Source organism: Carettochelys insculpta, chromosome 2 (assembly GCF_033958435.1).
Source record: "Carettochelys insculpta isolate YL-2023 chromosome 2, ASM3395843v1, whole genome shotgun sequence".
NCBI classification, from domain to species: domain Eukaryota; kingdom Metazoa; phylum Chordata; order Testudines; family Carettochelyidae; genus Carettochelys; species Carettochelys insculpta.
Genome location: NC_134138.1, coordinates 28,147,253 through 28,162,194, shown reverse-complemented (window position 1 = coordinate 28,162,194; position 14,942 = coordinate 28,147,253). Strand labels below are relative to the sequence as shown.

The window sequence follows — 14,942 nt, the reverse complement described above, 5'->3', positions numbered from 1 at the left end:
TGTTGGGGGAAGTGGGGGGAATATCTGAGACACAGCCTACTCTGTCCTTCTCAGGCATTGTGAGAAAAGAGTGCAGCAGCCTGAGTCTGGCTTCTGACAACCTTGCCCCTCCTCCATCCCCCTTCCCATCACCCCAGGGGCTGTTGACAGTACTGTGTTTGAAGAGTCCCGACCGTCCTGCCTCCTCCAGCCTCTCCAGCTAGCTCTTTAAACAGAAAGCCCCTACTGTGTAAGGAGATGTCTCTTTAAAATTTGGGTCCCTGCTTTGCGACATATGGGACAATTAACCTGTTTTTAAAACAGAGTGGGGATGCTCTCCAGGGTGCTAAAAGAGAGGACAGTCCCAGCTAAAATGGGATGGATGGTCACCTTACTAACATGGCAATTAAGACATCAGAGGGTTGGGGATGGAAGGGAATAATGCGTGGCAAGATGTAGGAGCAGGAAAATTCTTTTATAAGAGAGCAGAGTTCACTTGGATTATGATGGGAAGAATGCAAACCAAGAGATCCAGAGTTAATAATACATGAGGCACCAGGATGTGACCTAGAATGGCCAGGAGGCTCTTCTTGGACAACAGCTGTTTCTCCCATGTGACTGGGAGATCAGTAGATGGAATTAAAAAGAGCACATGTGTCCCCAGGGTAACACGTTGTAGATCCTTCTGTCTTTTCTGTTTGCAACAGATCATATTTATAACAGCAATGGGCTTAAACTGCAGCAAGGTAGGTTTAGGCTGGACATTAGGAAAAACTGTCTAACTGTCAAGAGTGGTTAAACACTGAAATAAATTGTCTAGGAAGGTTGTGGAATCTCCATCACTGGAGACATTTAAGACCAGGTTAGATAGACGTCTACCAGGGATGTTTTAGATGGCTCTTGGTCCTGCTGTGAGGGCTGCGGGCTGGACTCAATCTCTCGAGGTCCCGTCCAGTTCTAGTGTTTTATGATTCTATGACAACAGATGGTTGAAACGGGAGCTTCAGGGAGCAGAGTCCATTTCTGCTTTGTGACCCTATCACTTATTTTTCCTTTAGCTGCAGGTGTCACTAGCTGTCTGTATGAGCACCATGGTGCTCTGTGGCCTGTGGTGGTATTTAGTTGCTAATTCAGGGGCAGAACCTGCCAAAGTGCAGTGTGGGATACAAGGTTCCCATGGGGTTCCCATGACCCTAAGCAGCCTTTTCCAGCTGAATGCTGCTATAGGTAGGAGAGAGGAAGGGAAAGGAACAGCAGCGTTAGTGTGGGACATAACCCCTTTTGGAAAAAGGAGCATGGGCCTCCTGCAGAACTAAGGGTTGGTGAGCACCCACATTTATGATAGGTAGTGTGTTTTTAATAAGTGGCAAATTCCAAGTAGGATAGGTTCTGTTTTCTCCTTGCTTTACTGAAACTGCATAGATCTGTATGCCTGCCTCTTGCTCAGTATCTGTATATGGGACAGAATGGGACACAGAAAGAAGCAACAGAACTTGCACACACACACAGGTAGGAAAAACCAGGAAGCAGACTGTGACTGTATATCTAGCATGGTCCATTTTTCCACCCCTTTATGCCAGTCAACCGGTGTATAGTGTGGAGAAGGCCTTAACTGCTGCAGAACACTCCATCCGAATGTAATCTTGCCTACAGAGGAATTTCGTATGTAATCAGGGACATATATAGTAAGTGTCAAACAGCTAGCAGCTCTACAGATCTAGTGAGGTCTCTCTGCCAAACAACTGGCAAAACTTCTGGACAGATGTTCCATTAGAGCAGCAGTTCCCAGCCTTTCCAAGACAGCAACCCATTTTGACAATTCAGTAAGACTTTGTGACCCAAGGCAATTCAAAACCGGGTGTGGGGGTGTTCTCCCCATTGCAGCCCCAAACTGCTCCCCTGCCCCCAGGCTTAAACCACTCACAGCCCCAAACCACCCCCTCCACCTACCTCACATGAGCTCTGCTGCTGCCCCCCCTCCACTCCTTCTCTGAGCTGCCCCTGCCTCCTCTGCACAGCTCTCCCCAGCCCTCCTACTCCCTTCCCCACTTGCAGCATGGGCAGTTCCTTGCCCTGTCGCACTGTAATGGGACTCAATTTAATTGGTTTAATGTCCAGATCCATCCTGCCAGCCATTAAACTAATTAAACTGAGTTCCATTTCAGTGTGGCTGGGCAGGGACAGGGAGCCTTAAAGAGCTACATTTGGCTTGAAGCTGCCCAGCTGGTGACCCTTATCAAATCTAATGGTGACCCATGTTTGTGTTAGGACCCATAGGTTGCGAATTCCTGCATTAGAGCTATGGAAGGCCATCAACTAACTTTCTCATATGCTGAAGAGAAACAATCCTGAATTAACTTCTAACCTTAGAAACCTTTTCCCATTTACTAAGATCTTTAAAAATAAATAGGTTTTTGTTAGTCCTCAAACTTCCAGAATCAGATGAGTATTCTCTGACCATGTGCGGTGTACATTTATTCGTCTATTGAGCTTGAATTAGGAAAATATGGAGGTAACATAATGGATTTATTAAATGAAGTTTGGTGCTAAACAGTGCTGAAGAAATAATGGAAATGTTTTCACTAATATTCATTTGAATTTATCATGTTTGCCATTCTTTTGTTTTCACTTTCTGTATGAGTGTTTGAGCATCACTAGCATAAATATATGTGAAAAATGAATTCTGAGATAAAATATTCTTTATATATGAATTATGATGTGTTTGCATTGAGCTCTTGCAGTTTGCTTTGTGGTATGAACCAGCATTATCTGCTTCTTGATTAGATGACTTTTTAAACTACCATATATTAAAATGTGCCATTTCCATTAGTTAACATATGGAGCACTGATACTGTTAATACAAATCGGTTTTCCGATCCAAATGCACAGGTGGGGAAAATGTTGAACTGTATCAATCCAACACGGCTATCCAGCAACAAGCAGCATTCCCACGCCTTCCATTTCTTTCCATTTCAATATTCAACTGTGATGATGGCTCCTTTATTTGTCAGTGTTTTAGTCTCTTATTCAACAAAGCCGTTAATCACATATTTGATTTTTAGCACAAATACAATCCATTGTAGTCAATGACACTACACAGTTGTTAAATTTAAATATATGGTTACGTATTTGTCCAAGTAGTGGTCTAAATGACAAAGGTTATAAGATTGTCAGTTGTCTTGCTTAACAATATAATTTTTCAAACAAAGTGTTTCATGTTAATTGACAAAACAGAAGGTGCTTTGTGGATGAAAGAAAAGACAGAACTGTTTTTATGAGTGTAAATATTTCTTTTCAAGTGCCTTTAAGTCCACCCAGGAACTTGAGATTTTCAGACATCGGACACAGCACTTCCAGGATAACATGGGATCCTGCTTCTGAAAAAGTTAATGGTTATCGTATTATGTATGTTAAAACTGATGGGACAGAAACCAATGAGGTGAGCAGTTAATATCCTATATTCTTATGTTTATGTATAATGTCTGTAAACAAAGTAGGTCTTTTGAAGCTGTAACAAAACAGTTACATAAAATTTTCAAACAGTGTGAAAGGAATTTTATACTTAGTACAAGGCATGTATTCAGGGCACATCACACACACCCATGGGTCAGATCCTGCCAAACCTTCCTTGTGTGTGCACTCCTTCCTTGTGCACATAGGCAAGTGAATGGAACCATTCAATGAGTGTTTATAGGATGAGATCTTTGACCTAAGTGGACAGTATCCAAAATACCTACTGAAAATAAGATCAGACAATGGAGTTCACAGACTTCGATGGGTTCCATGTTTAAGATCATTTTAAAAAGAAATTTACCTTGAAACTTGACTGCCTGGGGTTTTACTACATCTTGTCAATTTTATTTCTTTAGTTACATATAGGAAGAGAAACTGACCTCCAACAGGAGGATTTGTTTAATACAGAATAAGTATGAATATTTTCTTTAGGAAGGAATTACTTGACTTTAACAGCCTGTTTCAGACTTGGGCTCTCAGGATATGTGTACACTGCAGTCAGATACTAGCAGGCTGGCCCATGCCAGCTGACTCAGGTTCATGGGGGTTGGGCTGCTGAGCTGTTAAACAGCAATGTAGACTTGCAGGCTCAGGCTGGAGCCTGGGCTGTAGGCAGGACCATCCCAAGGGGAGTGTGGGCCCTGAGGCAACCCAGCCCCTGTGCTCTGAAGAGTGGGACCCAGGGAATCTCCCTGCTGCATGCCATGCCCTGCTCCGCCTCATCCCTGAGCTCCACCCTTACTCTGCCCTGACCCTTTCCCCCTGCCCTGATCAACTTGGCCCAGAGGATTACCAGGGGCCTGGTACAATGGCAGCAGGGGTTGCCTGCCCCACTCACCACACAGGCAGCGGGAGCTGGAGCATTCCAATAGCCTGTTCCAATGTGTCCTGCCCCATCCTGGTGCCGTACCAGCCATCCTCTCGCCCTGCTTCTCTGAAGTGGTGGGAAGTGGGACGCCCTGGGGCCTGGGTGCTTTGCTTCCTGCTGCCACTGAGGAATTGAGCACAGTAGGCTAGGTGAGGGCAGTGGGGCATGGTGGAGCAGGCTGCTGAGCTGCTCTGGCTCCTGCGCCATGGTGAGTGGTGGTGGTGGAGCAAACCCTGCTGCTGCCATGCCAGGCTCCCCCCATCCTGTAATCTCCTGGATCCCTCCTGTCCATGGGACAGTTGAGGTGGCTGCCATGGGTCCCCCAAAAGCATGGGACCTGGGGTGGCCACCTTGAACCATCCTCTGATCCTGCAAGGTGAGCCTGAATCAGCAGACCTAGGGTCAGCCATGGGCTTTTAATTGCAGTATAGGCATTCCCTTAATTAAAATACTTAATTTTCCATAACAACCTCTGCATTGTAACTAGAAGAACTTTCCTATAGCTTTCACCAGTGTGCACACCATAAGAAGCTTCTGTAAATGGAATGCAACATCTTAATACAAAAACCAAACAAAATATGTGAACAAATATAAATGAATAGTTGCAGTAAATAGAATCAATTATATAAATGGACTCGATCATATACAAATAAGATATCATTTAAAAGCATCTGCCATGAGCCCATGGCTATGGCTGTTTAGAGTTGTCAGCTCTTTCTTACAAATGAGATGAATATCCATCTTAAACTAAGACACGCAAAAGTTTAGACGACAACATAACTCCTGGATGGCAAACCTATGAGTAATTTTTCCCTATCATTTAACATTTGGCAGTACAGTAAGCTTCACCTGCTCCCATTCTGTAGTTATTTATAATCTGGATGTCTGTAATGTCTGACTAAACTTATCACCATGAAATGTGAACATCTAAGATGCATAGAAATGAAATGTGCTTACTTTATGTATATGGTGAGAGCATGATTTAAAATGTATGGTGACAGAGCTTTTCCTCTGCCTGTTTGTTACTCTGCGGGGTTTTTACTTTGTTTTGGTTTGTGGTTTTGCTCATAAAATAGATATATTCTTTCCAGTTCCTTTGGTTTTATGATTTGTTCTTTGTGCCCTGGTCTGACATGACACTGAATAGTCTGGCCTGATATTTAGGCAGCTTATGCAGCTTTCTGGGGTTTACGTCCCCCATAATGCCCTTCTTAAATGTACTCTGGCTGAAGACCAAGGAAAACTGTCATCATTTTTTATTAGAGAGGTGGGGTTTGTGTGTGTGTGAGGTAATATTTTTCATTGAACCTACTTCTGTTGCTAAGAGAGACACGCATTTACCACAGAAATTGGTCCCAAAAAAGGTATTACCTCACCCACCTTGTATCTCTAATATCTTGGGGCCAGCATGACTACAACACTGCACACATCTTTTTGTGACAAATACTAAACATGAAGTCCGCATATGTTAGAGATATCTTTATATTTGTGGCTTCTCTAATTCTTCCTTCCTGCAGTTTCCTACTTTGAGTTTGCTGCAATCTAGACTGTCTCATTTTTAATAGGTTTTGATGACCTTGATTTTACCTTCATTCAAAAGGTAAATTTGGACTATCATTATATAATTTTTGTCTCTTTTCATAATTGCATGGCATTCTCTGTTCATATCCGTTACTAGCCAGTCGAACTGCAGATACTGATAATGTAAAAGGTTTTGTTTTCTGTACTTATAGCAAGTGACTGTGATTTCTGCAGGTGGAAGTGGATCATGTTTCAACATACACCCTGACAAAGCTGACATCTCGTACAGAATATACTGTTGCCATTTTTTCCCTCTATGATGAAGGACAGTCTGAGCCACTGACTGGCAGCTTTACCACAAGTAAGTCTAAATGCATATTTGAAGGCTTTCCAAAAACACCTTTAATATTCACTTACTTTTCAGGAAGGAGGACCAGTGACTGTAACACCTGCCAACTATCAGGGTATTTTTGCTTTTTAATTCAGCATTTGAAAGCATTATACCACTAAAATGTAGGCAAGGAGTATCTCTGCTGTCAGATTATTCAGTGCTAAGTAAAAAATGAAGGAAGATTTAGTAAATCTAAAAATACTAAATTAAACTGAATTTCAACTTTGCTTTTTTTAGACCATGTTAATTTCCGAACAAAATCTGCTATGTAGTACCCATTTTTGTAATCCCTTGTCTAGCAGTGTAAATTCATTAGAAGTTTGCACTAATTATTTGGAAATGAGCATCTGCATTCTTTCATGAGACTATTTAGTCCTTCAGCTTCATTATGTCCTGATTATGGGACCAGAACTGCAATTCTTGCCTAAATGGCTAATCCATGACATTGTTAAAAACTAGCGAGACCAAGGAAGTAAAGGTTTCAGGAGCAGCATATTTTGTATCCTATATCTCTAGTAAACTGGTAAAATGATATTTTGACAGAATTTGCTAGGCCATACACACACTTTTATAAAACAGCAAGAAGTCCTGTGGCACCTTATAGACTAACAGATATTTTGGAGCATAAGCTTTTGTGGGCAAAGACCTGCTTCATCATCTGATGAAGCAGGTCTCGAGGCAGGTCTTTGCCCACAAAAGCTTATGCTCCAAAATATCTGTTAGTCTATAAGGTGCCACCGGACTTCTTGCTGTTTTTGAAGATACAGACTAACACGGCTACCCCTCTGATATGTGTCAAGACACTTTTATGGCTTTTCTCCATCTGCCTGGAGAAAGGTTTGGTTATCAGTGGCTGAAACTCTTTTGATTTGAGGGAAAATCAGAAAATGAAAAGGAGGAAAAAGAGGAGGAACAGTCAAGCCATGTCATCCATTTAACACAGCCACAGTGTCAAGCACTTCTGCAATTGTCTGTAAATCAAATGACTGGTTGATGGCATCCATTACCATCTAGCATAACAATGCCCCTCGCTCATCACTGCTCCTACTCCCAGTAGAGTTTAAAATATTGACACTTTAAACTACTTGGCTGTGTCTACACTGAAACAAAACTTCGAAATGGCCATTTCGAAGTTTTGTTTCAGTGTAGACATAGCCCTTATCTCCAAAGCAAAAAATAATGGGTGGATAGAGTGGAACAATAGATAATACAATCCCTTTGTGTGTGGGAGAATGAAATACCCTGGTATGGGGGAAGGGAGGGATGGGAGGCATGAGGAGAAATGAGAGCACACACAGAGTCTTGCCATGGTGGGAAGAGGGTAAAATGGGGGGCATAAGAATGGGGCTACTGGGAGGAATAAGGGGAGATGGAACCTGTGAGGGGGGAAGATAGAAGGGGACTTCTGGGCATCCCTGAAATAGACGAGAGGTGAGACAGTGTCGCACAGTGAGCTTGTGGGGTGAGATGCTCACAGGAAATGTGGATGTAATTAATTGCAAAAGTATATAACCACATTTTAGGTTCACGGAGAACATGCATTTCTCATGTATTAAGCTTTCATTTATTTTATGAGTTAAGTCTTGAATCTCAGAAATAAAAGGAGGTTTATAATCAGAAGGATCTTTATTAATCTTTCCAGGATTTATATTTATGACTTAAGAGGTAAAACTCTTCTGCCTGTTCATCTGCTCTCGCCGCATGCTATAATGCAAAAACGTGGCCTCTGAACAGCAGGAATCAATTTACAGGGCTAGAAAATCCAATGTTGCTGGCACTGTTAACTCAGGGATGTCTACAAAGGGGAAAAAAGAATCACAGCAGAGATTCTCACAGCTTGAGTCAACTTATTTGGACTGGAGGGGATGGAGGACTCACACTGTGTGGTGAAAATAGGAGTGTGCATAGATGCTGGATAACAGTGCTAGAGATGCCGATGAAACCTGGCTTGAAGTGGATTCTACCATATAGAGGGTTTACAGTTTGGTTCAGTGGCTCTTGGCACTCCTGCTATACAAATTGTTTCAGCACCTCTGACAGCGTGGACACTCCATTTTGGGCTGGCACCCCAGCTCTGAGACCCTCAACCATCGCCAGGTTTCAGGGCTCAGATGCCAGCCTGGGCTTCAACATCTATACAATTATTTTTGGACCTTCAACGCCAGCCTAAGTCTGGACACCTGGCCTTTGAGACTCCTTACTATGCAGATTTTATTGATTGATTGATTGATTTATGCTGCATAGATGTACCTTAAGTACAGTTTCCTTTCTGCTACCATTTGCCTGCCTTGCTCAGTTAGACTGTGAGCCCTTTTGGGACAGGAACTGTATTGTGTTTGTAAGATATCTAGCACAGTGGCACCTTGGTTTTGGTTGGGGCTTTGAAGCACTAACATAATGTAATTAATAACGGAGTGATAAAAACGCTGTTCTTTATATGACTAAGTAAGTGATACTCAGATGAAAATATGTTGCCTCTTGAGAATCACTGAGTGTGAATATAACAGGCGTATCTTTGATAGCTATCCCTTAGATTACATTTTGTGTAGGTTGCTAGAGCTAAAAAAGTCACAAAGAGCTGTAGAGTTTAAGGCTAGATGGGCCCACCAGACCATCTAGCCTGACACCCTGTATATCACTGACCACCATCATCACCCAAAACCTGCACTGTAAACCCAACAACTGAAACAAAACCAAAGTATTACAGCCTACAAAGGGCTTACTGACTATGATCAGTTTGTGGAGCTTTAAGATTTTTACAAATTTTTAACTTTCTCTTATTTTTTTCTTGTGCATAACATTGTTTTGCAGAAAAAGTTCCAGACCCACAGTATTTGGAAATAGATGAAGCATCAACAGATAGTTTTAGAGTCAGCTGGAAGCCTGTCTCCTCTGATATTGTCCTCTACAGATTGTCATGGACCCCACTGAACGGGGGTGTATCTGAAGAGGTGGGTTTCCTAGACTCTTGTAAGGCCTGCTATGTATTGGTTACAAATGGCAGAGGGAATACATTTCACTTTGAGATGCCCAAAATTGCAATAATCTGATTTGTGGCCATTTGACATATTCAGAGAACAGTCTGGTTTAACACAAAGCCTGCTACAATTAAACTGAACCAATGTTTCAGCCTCTCTTTATAGGTAAACTGGACGGGAACAGAACACATGGAAATTCTCTCTCTAATCTCTAATGCGCCAGTCACTGTAGAACTTGTCTTTGTCATTCTCTGTTACTTCCAAGTCTTGGAATGCTCAAATTCTTCCATTACCAAGTGAAAACCAGATGGCTGCTCCATGGAATGCAGGGTGGGTGCCCAAGAAAGGGATGAAAATATGGTCTGGGTTTGTTTAATGAACTTGAGAGAGTAAATCCTCCTTTAAAATCATAGATTCAAAGTTTACACACAATTAAGAAATGAGAGTGGTGTCCTGTGTTTCTCCTCTTTCCCTGTGCCTTACTTTTGACTCTAGCTCATCACACATCCCTTTCTCTGTGGCTGTGCTTGTCCTCAGGCAACATTATTAAATGATTGTTTCATCCTTTTAAAATGTTATGTTTTATTCTCCAAGTCAAGATGATTTTTTCTTTGTCCTTTTTACCCATATTTTAACCTTTGTTTGTCTGTCTTTCATCTCTCCCTGTCCCAGTCTCTGTCTATCCCTTTCACTGTTTGCCTGTCCTCTCACTGCTTATTCTTCTCTCATTCATCCTCTTTCCCCACATTTTTCTAGTTACTGATACCATCTCATTCCATCACTGTTCCTCCTCTCTTTCTGCTAGTGACTCCAGTTTGGAAGTGAGGGAGCATCCCTGAACTATCTCCCTGTGCACAGTGCCATCTACAGGGGTGGAGGAAGCACTGTCACATTGTGGGTTTGGGGCAGCATTTCTTCCTCATCTCCAGCAAAGAAGGAGCAGTGTGAGTAGGACTCAGTCCTGCTAAGGTGGAGAAACAGGTTTTTCTGGAAAATAGCCACATAGGTTTATGTAACCCTTCTGCCGGTAGCAGTTGGCAGCAGCCAGGGCTGGGCTCCATATCTAGGGGTTCCAACCAGCTTAAGCCCCCCAGCCGGTACCCTTGGAAACTCACACACCCCTGGGCGCCTTTGGGAGGCTGTGCTTCCCCACTTGCAAGCAGAGAGTCTGAGTGTGGAAAAGAAACTTCTAATGAAAGAGGCAGAGAAGTCACATGGAATTAGCTTGGGAAAATACCACACCCAGAGTTCATAACCAACCCCCAAGTAACCATCCCAGCTCAAATGGATTGAGCAATGTCCTTTGCCTATCAGGCTCACCAGTCCAACAAAGTAAGGGTCCCATTCACATACCCAAACTTTCTCTGTACCCCACTTCAAACACCCCACTTACAGCTCTGTCCAGGAAGTGCAGACCCCAACACATCACCCTGATGACTTCCCCCATTGAGCTTGAGGCAATGCTACCTTTGTACTGGTCCTGTGATCTGCTTGCGCCTGCCAGCCACCCTGCTGGTTGCCTGCCGGCTACTTGCCTGCTGTTTTGTGAGTTTTGCTCTGGGCAAAACCCAGTGATTCCAGTTCTCCATGGCTTCAGCTGCTAGTGATTTCAGTTCTCCATGGCATCAGCTCTGGCCCTAGCCACAAATGATTTCAGCTCTCTCAATCTCAGTATCCACTAGGGTGAAGTCACACAAAACAATAAAGATTCCAGCTTTTAGTTCTATCTTTAAGCAGTGGGAGAAAAGACTAGTCAAACCAGATTTATGACTATATGGTCAAAGGCTCCCAGATAGCTGGTTTAACCATTAGCCTCTCCCCAGTGTTCCTTTATAATGCTCAGATGAGGAGAGCCCTGTGTGGTCCAGATCTTACACAGAGATGATGACTGTCCTGTATCCTCACAACAACGTTAAGCATTGGTGAGACTCCACAGTTCTTACACTGGGTGATAGCTTAAATTGTGACTTTACAAGAACATGTTGTTTACAATAGATGAAGCCCCATTGCTTCATCTGCTACCCACAGGCTTTGCAAGTCATTAGATATTTACACCTTTGTCTTATCATGCAAATGATCTCTAAAGGACACAGTCCTCATGTTCCGTCAATAGGCTTGAGCTCCCGTTGACACATTCCTTACATGTATATTAGAATAGGGAGTGCACATTATTATTCTATAATGCCTTGATTTACACGAGAGTTCCGTTCCCACATAACTCGACTTTCACGGTAAGTCGGGGGCAGCATTTTCCCTGGCGGAATGCATGTTCTGCAGCTAGGGAAGCAGCAGAGGCACCTGGAGCTCCTTTTGCAAGGTAAGTCTGGCTGAGGGGGTAGTTGTAAGGGCTGAGGGGGTAGTTGGGGAGGGTAGTTGTAGGGCTGGGGGGGTAGTTGTAAGGGCTGAGGGGGTAGTTGGGGAGGGTTAAGCCTGGCAGTGGGTTGGGGCCATGGGAGAGGGGACAGAGGGGTGGAGATGACCCAGAGCTTCGTGGTGGGGGTGGCTGAACTGGGATTGGGAGGGCGGTTTGATCTAGAGCCACACATGGGGGTGGTGAGCCAGAGCCGTGCTCAGGTGGTGAGCCAGTGAAGGGTGTGAACTGGGCCAGGGGGTGTTGAGCCAGAGCTGTGTTGGACGGGTGGTGAGCCAGAGCCAGGCTCAGGCACGGGGTGGTGGGGTGAGTCGGATTTGTGTGTGCATGATGAGCAGGGCCGGGGGTCAGTGGGAGGAGCAGGAAGAAGGTGTTAGTTACATCTGCTTAGACTCACTGAAGACTTACACCTGAATGTTACCTAAATGTATCTATGCCAGAAAGTGTGTGGTGCAGGGTGCCTGTTCAGCATTCTGTAGCTTCAGTAGGCCAGACCCATTCCTTGGGAATTTTTAGCATTTACCAATTCTGCAGAGCCCAGGAAGTCTGTGTTGCTTTCTGTGGGCCGCTAACCACCACAGCAAATTGTTCCTGGACCTGCGTTTCTTTGTTTATTAAGAAGCTTTCACACTGCAGCATGTCTTTATGTGCAGTATACTCTGCTACTTGTACTGACTGAGTGTTCCAAAAGCACTGTGTGCTGAATAAACAGCTTCCCACTGTGCTTGGTTCATTGCTTTTGCGTCCCTTCAGATGATGAGTGTCCATCCCTAAAAGCCCCCCAGTGCCCTTTGGTGGAGAGGGATAGCTCAGTGGTTTGAGGCTTGGTTCTATCTGTTAGTGGGCTATTTAGGGGTCTGAAGTAAATAGATTTAAAAAAAGGGGTGGTGCTTGATTCTGCGAAAGGGGTCGGGGGTTGGACTTAATGACCTCCTAAGGTCCCTTCCAGCTCTATCAGATGTGTATCACCATCTCTCTCTGTATATAATGCCTCCTCAGATGGTCATATAAAATTTGCAGTGTGATTTAAATGCACTTTCTCAAACTCAGTTCACCAGAACCACGCCTAACTACCCTTCATCCTAGGGTCAGTCTTGTACACCCCTCTGTGTCACCCAACTTCCACTGTCAGCCACAGAACTGCCCAATTCTGCTTTTAAACATGAAGAAGTAGGGAAACTCTCACATAAAAACTTCATCATATGCAAATATTGCTAACTGAGAGACTGGACATGTATTTTGTGGGTGGTTGTACTTTGGAGCCAAAATGGCCTGTGTCATGGGTGAGCATAGAGCTGGGGGAGGCAAGCCCCCAGCCCTGTCCCTTCTGCCCAAGACCTCACCCTTCCTGCTCATGGCCCCAAGGGAATCAAGTCCCTCACAAATGGGCTGGACAAGCACTGGAAGGGTGAGCGGCATGCAGCTTCAGCCTGTTTCCAGCCCTTTCCCCCATCCCAGGTCACAAGGAGGGCAGACCATCCCAGCCCCAGCCTCCCCAGCCCTGGAGCATAGGCAGGGCTTGCAGTGCACAGCCCCAGCTTTGGCATGGCTAAAGCCCAGGCAGCCCCAGTAGACTGAGGGAGCCATGCTGAATGGGAAATTGGGGGGGGCAGAGCGTGGGTGGGGCTATCAGGCAGTTTGTGGAGGCATTAACTTTCTCTCCCTCTTATACCTGCCAGCCATGATCCGTGTCACAAGGCTCCCGAGTGGGCTAATTTGTTTGTGTTGGACCTGTGGGGAAAAGTTTCTTGAATTTTAATGACTGCTTGCAAGTTAAACAACCAGTAAGCTAATGTTATTTTTTTAGGTCATATTATCAGATTGCATGGCAGAACAAGGAAACTGGCAGTAGAGGAACTCTAATTTCGTCTGTGAATCGAGCAAATTATTAGTGAATAATTCAGCTGTGTATTTTAGGTGCTGAAATTCTCTTTCCTGTACTTTGCTGAAGTTTTCAGAAAATTAATCAAAAACAACAGTAAAAAATGGGAAATGTTCTCTCTAACTGTTGCTCTGTTTTTTAGGTTGTTTTAGGAGGTGACAAGGATACGCATGTTCTTGAGGGTTTGTTATCCAATACAGAGTATGAAGTTTCTTTGCAGGCAGTTTACAGGGATGAAAGTGAAAGTGATGTCGTTGCTGTTCTCGGAACCACACGTAAGACAAAAACTAATGTTTGTATGGTATTAAGGAACTTTATATACTTTAAAGTATAATATACAAAGCTTATGTTTAAAATATAGCCTGTCCACTGTCTTTCTATTTAACATTGTGTGGTAGAAGGTTCTCAGTGTGGAAAGGTTTGGCTGCCCTCCCAATTTAGGCAGTATTGAGCTGTCTCTCATTACAAATCTTTGGCTCAGAGTTTATTTAACATTCTTTAGTACCAGGTGCTAATGTTTAGTCTGGGGGCAAGATATTTAATTAAACACTATATTAGATTTAGTTTACAAATGAAAAATATTTTAAATGTTTTCCAAAAACGTAACTGGAAATATTTGACATTTATTGTATATTAGTCTCATTCATCCATTTGAAATTTAATTTGAAGTGAGTTTCTTTCCTTCTTTCTATCTCCCACTGACCGTTGTGTCTGATGGATGTTTCCCTTTGTTACTCATCTCTAAATCGGTTTATTCTGAAAATTTAAAAACACTGTTCCTGGGAATTCTACAAGCTATTTTTAGCTCAGCAAAATCATGCAGAATCTCTAAACAATGATGTTCATCTTAAAGTCCTTTTCTCTGCAGCAGATATCTTTGACTGTGAAAATGCTTAGTCATGGGTCGTTGTACTTTGTTTCTAAGTAATCAGTTTTCTGTGGTTTTAATGGGAAGATGTGGTTCTTTTATGTTCAGTGAAGCCCATAGGAGAGAAGAGTAAAGGAACTTGCACGGTATTTTTTTTTCAAGAAGATGAAACAGATTTATTAGAGGGCAAGATTACTAAATTTTTGACAAAGGTGTATCACCTATGAGCAGTGAAGCCGACAGCCTCCATGGGCCACTGGGCTACTTGGGAAGGGGCAGCTCCTGGAAGGGGCAGGGGCAAGGGTAGAAGGGCAGGATAGAGAACAGCTGGCCCTCAGGGCTGCCTGGAATGCAGCACCTCCCACCCCTCCTTTTGTGCTGTTCAGAGCAGGTGGCTAGGCACTCTGGCACAGAATTTCAGCATTGATTTAAAGGGCCAGGGGCTCTGGCTGCTTCTCCTGAGGTAGTGGTGGTGCCTGGAGCCCGGGGCCCCTTTGAATAGTTGGGCCCCGAGGCAATTGCCTCCTCCCCATTACTATTGAAAAGTAGCTTAGGATAGCGTTTCATCACG

The 14,942-nt window shown here is 43.7% G+C and overlaps 1 protein-coding gene across 3 annotated transcripts in view; it reads left to right on the top strand.

The window, feature by feature from the left end:
* The window catches only part of COL14A1 (collagen type XIV alpha 1 chain), a 195,452-nt gene that overhangs the window by 70,396 nt on the left and 110,114 nt on the right, over window positions 1-14,942 (top strand). For all 3 annotated transcript variants that reach the window (XM_074986728.1, XM_074986726.1, XM_074986727.1), the window contains 4 exons: window positions 3,279-3,418; window positions 6,116-6,242; window positions 9,084-9,223; window positions 13,646-13,778. In XM_074986728.1, coding sequence (XP_074842829.1) covers window positions 3,279-3,418; window positions 6,116-6,242; window positions 9,084-9,223; window positions 13,646-13,778 — 540 coding nt within the window. The remainder of the gene's footprint in view (window positions 1-3,278; window positions 3,419-6,115; window positions 6,243-9,083; window positions 9,224-13,645; window positions 13,779-14,942) is intronic.